Source organism: Chenopodium album, chromosome 20 (assembly GCF_948465745.1).
Source record: "Chenopodium album chromosome 20, dcCheAlbu1.1, whole genome shotgun sequence".
NCBI lineage: Eukaryota > Viridiplantae > Streptophyta > Magnoliopsida > Caryophyllales > Amaranthaceae > Chenopodium > Chenopodium album.
The window spans coordinates 12,437,026-12,444,579 of record NC_137853.1 but is presented as its reverse complement, the minus strand read 5'-3'; the positions used below and the strand labels follow the sequence as shown (position 1 = coordinate 12,444,579).

At 35.1% G+C, this 7,554-nt stretch overlaps 1 protein-coding gene across 1 annotated transcript; it reads right to left on the bottom strand.

The window, feature by feature from the left end:
- Window positions 1-2,411: 2,411 nt before the first annotated feature.
- Window positions 2,412-6,246, bottom strand: LOC145598520 (arginine-specific demethylase JMJ22-like). Its single transcript, XM_081654884.1, has 2 exons — window positions 4,861-6,246; window positions 2,412-2,813 (listed from the first exon to the last, which is right to left on the bottom strand). The coding sequence occupies exons 1-2, from the start codon at window positions 6,159-6,161 to the stop codon at window positions 2,576-2,578; spliced, it is 1,539 nt and encodes a 512-aa protein (XP_081511010.1). The 5' UTR covers window positions 6,162-6,246; the 3' UTR covers window positions 2,412-2,575.
- Between the last annotated feature and the right edge of the window lie 1,308 nt (window positions 6,247-7,554).

Here is a 7,554-nt window from a genome sequence, read left to right as displayed (position 1 = left end):
ACACATAATGAAATCTAAACTAAGCAAAACAATTAAACAAAACATAATTAATCAAAGCAATTAAAATACTAGAAATAGAAGGGAAGAAAATTGTTACCAAAATAAACAAAAATAATGAATTGCATAAATCAAAGAGTGTTGAGACAACAAAATACTAATGTAAGCCGAAAACTAAAATTTGGAATCATATAACTAATATGTAAAGCTAAACTTTTAACCAGGCGACGAGACAACGACACTTGGCGTTCCAACTTTTCGCCTAGTGTAACACCACGTAGGATAGAGTTTGATAGAATTCAATTTATAGGATAAAAAAGTTAGTTTAAAATTCTATTTTCAATCGAATTTGATTGTTAATTTAAAGTTTTATTTTCAATAAATTACCAATATTTCAAATGTAAAAATTGAATTATTATCTTATTCAAAAAATAATTAGATTATAACTCTCATAAATTATCATATAAATTTATTTTTTGTATCATAATATTTTTTTTGGGCGACGGAATTATTTCAAAATGCACAACATCCATTATCTATAATATATTCTAATCAATCAATTACTGTGTGTAGACTTGTCAATCGGGTCAGGTCACGAGTCATTTTGGACAAGGTCATTATTTCAGGTTACGGGTCAAGAAATGTTTTTCACCGATATTATTATTATTATTATTATTATTATTATTATTATTATTATTATTATTGTTATTGTTATTGTTATTGCTCTTATTATTATTATTATTGTTATTGCTCTTACCTCTTATTATTATTATTATTATTATTATTATTATTATTATTATTATTATTATTATTATTATTATTGTTGTTGTTGTTGTTGTTGTTGTTGTTATTATTATTATTCTTATTGTTATTGTTCTTGTTCTTATTGTTATTATTGTTGTTATTGTTAACTACATAGTTTTGTATCAACGATATGTTTTAAACTTTGACATATAAATTAAAAAATTTATCTTAAAAATCAAAACAACCCGGACATCGCACGAGCACAAAACTAGTTTTTAACTAAAGATAGATGTAATTATCTTGCTTAACAAAAAGCCTATTTATATTAAAGCTAAGAAATCCTACGATAAGATTAATCATCTAATCTTCTTCAATAACATGCACCCGACAGGTGCGCCTTTTGGGTTGCAGTTCTTCCCCTCTCGCCCTGCAAGGCACGCCTTCGAGAAGGAGGTGCCTCTTGCTCTTTCTTCCTCACTCGACCGCGCGCGCATTAGGGCGAGAGGTGCCTCTTCATAGCCCGGTCGGACGAGTCCACTGAGCAACCATTCGGACTCCTTGATTGGGCTAATACTTGGCCCAATTCAAGCTCTTCCACTTTGGGTCTTTATAACTTGGTCCATTGCCTCGGTTTCTTCTTCTTCGCCGAGCCCTTAATTACCGGTTTGATTACTCTGGAATATAGTCATATCAATGTGATCCAGATCCAATGCTCGCAATAGCTCAAATAAGTCCGGAAAATGCTTTAAATCTGCCATTTCCTATAAAAATAATACCAAAGCTACGAAAAAACTAGAATTTACATATAAGCAATAAAAATAGCTCCGTAGAGCAAAAAATACTTCTAAATATGACCAAAGGACGGGGGTAAATCAGTATATAAAATAAACATATCAGTTAATTAAATAGCCCAAAGATAGCAGATAAAAGAAAGCAAACCCTTCCAATTTCTCAAAAGGTGAAATAGACACAGAAGACACATGTAGGATTTTCCAGCAAAAAATCTTCAACTTTGGGAGGAGAGGCAGTGCCCAAAAAGTCTCCACTAGGGATCAAAAGAAAGAAACTCCGGACCAATGAACTAGCAATGCGTATGCTGACTTTATAGATAATTGACAATCACGAGTAAATTTCCAATAAACAAAATCATCCATCGTAGGCAAAGGGCGTTTAGTGAAAAGAATTCGCAACGCCGTAGAATTATCAAAATACTGGTGAACCAAGGAAATATCCCACATGTGTGAACGCAGATTAATGACAATTTTTTATGTTGGATTGAATTTTTCACAAATTCAGCTTTTTCCTTGTGAACAAGAGAGTACAATTCTTTCTATGTAGATATTAACACCCAAATACCACCCTCTAGAAAGAACAATTTTAGGAGCTTATTCAGAATTTTACTATTGCCTACAGAGACACAGAGCCTTTCCTTGAGAGTTGAGATGTGCAAGAGCATGTATGAAATGAAGAAATTTGTTTTACAAACGCATCAGAAGAACTCTTGCGATACAAGATCAAGCAAACCTTGGAATTGTATTAAGAAATTCCTTCCAAAAAATCGATGACAGCCAGGGACAAGTATAATGGAGATATGGAAAGAGACATAATTATACTAAATCAAAATTGACTGAAATATGATCATATTAGATTTTTTTTTTAAGTAAATAATTAATTATAAAAAGGAATCCTGAAAATGAATTGACAGATAATTGGATAAATGAAAACTCAATAACTATGAAATAATCTATAACTTAAATGAAAATACCAGAGTAAGATATCACTATATAAGCTCACCACCAGAATATTGTGTCCAGCAACCCAAAACCTGCATAGTCTAGCCTAAGAAGGAAAACTTGAAAGCTCCAGCATTAGAATCTGAAACAGTTTCCCAAAATGGACGTTTCTTCTTCTTTTCTTCAGCTTTAGTCATTAGCTGGTCTATAGTCCCAGGAAAAGCAACCTCAATAGCTTCTTTGAACTTATTGTGCAGATTGACACGATCCCTTGTTCCTGATACAAGTTCACTCGCATTTGGCTTCTGGAGGAATTCCAATACATTCAGCAAATTTCTCCTGATGAGGCAAGACAAGAAAAATGTCACATGATTCATCACTTAGGAGCAGTGAAGCTCTGCAGTGGCTTTATACAAGTCTTAGTACCAATTACCATATAAGAACAATTCTTGTATTCTTAACCTCTCAAGGCATGCATAGCAAAGTAAACTTGAATAACACAAGCAGACAGCAATCATACTAAAGCCAAATATATAAAGATAACATGTACTTGAAGACTAGCTGGACAGTCTCTTGTAGCAATCCCAGAACAATGTAAGTGATTCAATTTTATAAAATCCGGATGTCTTTATTTATCATTACAATTTTATTTTTTTTCTGTACTTTTCTTTGAACAGCCACACTTGATATTAATTGGACATTATTAGCTTCTGTTCTCCTTGAAAAGAAAATGGTGTTATTGCTCTTGGCTCTTGTATATACTGCGAGTCAAAAAGAAGATTCTCAGACCAAAGGATGACTCGGCAGTAGAAGCCTTAATGCGATAATATGGGCAAATACAAGCACATTTGACCACCTCCCAAGGAATAAAAAGGCTCAAGGCGCACCAAGGTGATAGGGATTTCATCTCATTGAAGTGAGGTACATTCGTGCACAAAGTAAAAAAGGGAAAAAAAATCTGGAGAAAACTGTGTGACATCTGGACTCTGGAGCGTCTAGGCACGGTGCACCTCTGGACACATACCAAAAAAGGCACACTGCCCATGTCACCTTGGGCCTCAGTGCCTAGGCGCTCCTTGTTAATACACTGCCAGCCCCTATCCTGTCCAAGCTAGAAGCCTTGTTAGAGTCAGAAAGAGTGCTGCACCGGTATGACATCTAATTGATTTTGTTCTATACACTCAAATGACTCAACTTTGTTGCCTCCTCCAATAGTCCAATAGGCCAGGACCCAACTTATCATTATAAGAACTTGTAAATTATTGGGTTGCCGACAAATTGCCAAACTAATTACTTTTATTACATAATAAGTTGATTGCATTGCTGCTTAATTGTCTACTATGACTAGAGAGTGATTACACTTTCAAACACATAATGAAAAGTAATGGAATGAGATTAGACAGTGTTCTGGTAGATGACAAGTTTTTGATCAAAAGTTTCCAGGCAAGCAGTTAACTATTGAAGTATGGACCCCCTTACATTAGAGGACCATAATATAAATATCAAACATCATTTATAGGATTATACATAATATAAATATCAAGTAGCAAACTAACAACCTATAGGACTATGAGCACTCGGAATGAGTTATAATCACATAGCAGCAAAACGATAACAATTAAATTGGCACAATGAGAAAAGTGGACATGTCTCAGTTCTAGGAACAACAACTCAGCATATATGGAAGAGTAAAACCTTTTCATCTCAATTTAATTTTTTCCAGCAACCATACACATAATAACACTTTTCCAGCTAGATAGCTAAGAATAATGCAAAGCAAGATTCTCTAATCCTCAATAGAGAAAACATATTGAATTATAATAATGAGGGCAGCCCAAATAAAAAGATATGTCAGCAGGTTATGCTTACAAAAATCTAAATATTGATTTTATAAAGAAATTCTGTACCACCAACTAGGAGGATATGGTTGTTTACAGCAACATGCCATCACTTATTTCTTTTTTTATTGTCTGTACTAATGAGGGGAAACACAAAGGGAAAAAGAATATGGTTCACCACTTCACCAAGCTAAGTGATACTATATTACTATGTGTAGACATATCTGGCAACAGTCTGATACCTATGCATATGATACACTCTTTCACTAGATCCCACTTTACTTCTTGAAAGTGGACACTATTGCAAAATTCTTTAAGAACTATAAATGATAAGAAATTTATCATAATAAATTTACAATCATCAACAATGGTCTTTGATCATTCACCTGAAAACTAAGTCATCACAATTGTTGCATAATAAGGTGAGCTAGAGAAGGCACTCAAACAATTGAGGAAGCAGATTCAGAAAGCCAAAAAGGGTTGACAAGTCTAGCCACAGCAAATTTTGACATTGCATAGTGATTAGCAGATATATTTAGGAGACATACCTGCTAACATAGTTCTGTGTGATAGCAATAGATTCTTCTAAGTTGATAACCAAATGCCACCATCCATTAGGCACAAAGAGAACCTCGCCTGCTTTACAGACACACTCAATGGGTCTCCTCCTCCAATCTTTTGTGGCTCTATAAAAATTCATAAACCACTCAATTATTGAAACTGGACATGCCACTTCAGCACCATCAGGGCTAGGATGGACACCAGGCGGTACAATCTCAGGAGGAAACAAAACCCACTTTTTGGACCCCTTAATCACAGCATTCCAAGCTGATGTTGAATTAGGATCAATATGAAACGAAGAACCCGATCCAGCAGGTCCAATTATTATCCACCTGAAATCAGGCCTCTCTTTACCCAAAACAGAAAACAAATCCTCCCTAAAGTATATAGGAACTTCATACTCTTTACCCAACGTCGGAACTTTCTCTGCAAACTTAGGATCAAACAAATACAAGGGTCTCTCTTCCCTAGTGAGGTCAGAATACCTAAAGTAATCCTCAAGCTTCATTTCAACCGGACCAACTGAAAACTTAACATCACCACAACTTTTAATCAAATAATCCTTATCCCATTTATCCTTTGCAACCCAACTATCCAAGCAACCTTCCAACAACACAGGCTTATTTGGCTCCTCAAAATCTTTTATAAATTCCTCAACTGAAATCCCCTGCCTTCGCGGTATGTTAACCCTCTGTAGCCACTCATGTTTCATCTCAAGATTAGCACATAACCAACTTTGAAACATAAAATCAGAATAAAAATCCCTAATTGCCAACCCACAAGACCCAATTTTTGAATTATCAAAACATGAGTAATGAGCAGCAATATAAGTTTTTCTCCATGACCCATTATACAAAAAACCACCTTTAAGGGTTTCCAATACCAAATCCCTCCAAAGGGGTTCATGGGTACTAAATACATATAAAGATTTACTAACAGTAGCTAAAATCCCTAAATAATTAGCATCCAAAAGCCCTAAAATTTCAAGAACAAGTTCATCAGTAAGAACTTTCAAATTACCTAAGCCAATGTCTCTGGAATTATGAGAATTTGAGCTGAGAAAAAGATTACCCAGTGGTTGAACTCCATGACTATTTGAAGGGGCGGAAGTTCTTAGCCTAAAACCACCTTCTTCTGGTTCGTCTTCTTCAAAACCGTGAGAAGGTTGTTGGGTTTTTGGAAAATTAGAACCATTTTTGTTAGGAGTTGTTCTTGATTTCTTCTTGTTTTGCTTCTTTTTGTTCTTTCGTTTAATGGGTTTTTGCAGGAATCTCTTGCAGCTTAGCATTGTGGAATTTTGATGATCGGAAAATTTGAGGAAGGGATTACATGAAAGCGGCTACTGGCGTTAGCTTGAATAAGCCGAACTGTTTGACACTTATGCAGGGTTCAGGTTTCACTCTTGATTTAGCATTTCTGGTTCGACCCGCGCGTTTAATTTTTGTTGAGCGATCATTTTTGGACTGCCATTAGGGCTGTTCACCTATCTAAAACCAAATTAAGGGTTTGTTCTGATTTCTAATTTACTGAATTGAATTAAACTGATTGGAGTTGAATTGAATTGAAATGAATTGTTTATGAGAAAAATTAGAAACTGAACTGAACAAAATTGAACTGATTGAAGTTGAACTGAACTGAATTGATTGGAGCTGAACTGAACTTAATTGAACGGAACAAAACTGAAATTAAGCTGAAGAGAACAAGCCCAATAAACCCGCACACTTTCAGTGTAGCTAGCTAGCACATACCAAAATCCTAACTGAGCAACTCCTGATCAAGTAGCCCCTTTGGCCCCCTTACCGTTCTAGTAGCCCCTTACCAAGTAACTCCTTACTGACTAAGGGCCTGTTCATATTTACTGAACTGAACTGAACTAAACTGATTGGAGCTGAACTGAACTGAACTGAACTGATTGGAACTGAACTGAACTGAACTGAACTGAACTGAATTAAGCTGAAATGAATATTTTATGTGAGAGGGAAATTAAGAGCTGAACTGAACTAAACTAAACTGAACTGATTGGAACTGAACTGAACTGAACTGAACTGATTGGAGCTGAACTGAAATGAAATTAAGTAAATATGAACAGGCCCTAAGTAACCCCAGCCACGTGGTGTGGCTAGTCACATATGAAACTTTGTGATAGACTAATAATGCATTTCAATATATTAAAGTTTTTATGAAACAAATTACTCACTTACAATATATAGAGTATTAATTAAATAGGCTGGTCTCCATATGCTCCTTGTCGATTATTTGATTCATATCCATCGATTACGGTCATAAGTGTTAAGGACCTCAAGTCCTCAACCATATAGTGATCTTATTAAATTTCTTATACTACTAGAAAAGGCCCAAGCGAATCATCAACCCAAGCACATAGTAAGGAAAAGTAAAAAAAAAAAAAATGTCCTCAGTCTCACACTTTTGTAATTCCCCACCAACATTTAGAGGTGATCAAAATTTGGTTCGATTAGGCCTTAGCATAAGAAATCATACCTAAACCCGCTAAAAAGTACCACTCTTGTTGAGCTAAATCGGAATTTTTCGGTTATTCGTGTTGGGTTTGAATTTTAATTAAAAACATGTTTTTAGACTTGGCAAACTTACTTCGAGCCGGATCGGATTAGACTAGCGGATTGGACCGTTGATTAATTAGCACCTTTACCAACATCTACAAC

What these genes read in the sequence shown, in the direction of transcription:
- LOC145598520 (XM_081654884.1), bottom strand. Translation starts at nt 6,161, where the DNA reads ATGCTAAGCTGCAAGAGATTCCTGCAAAAACCCATTAAACGAAAGAAC. An exon ending in ACACAGAACTATGTTAGCAG is followed by an intron (nt 2,814 to 4,860) that starts GTATGTCTCCTA and finishes TTGCCTCATCAG; the next exon opens with GAGAAATTTGCTGAATGTAT.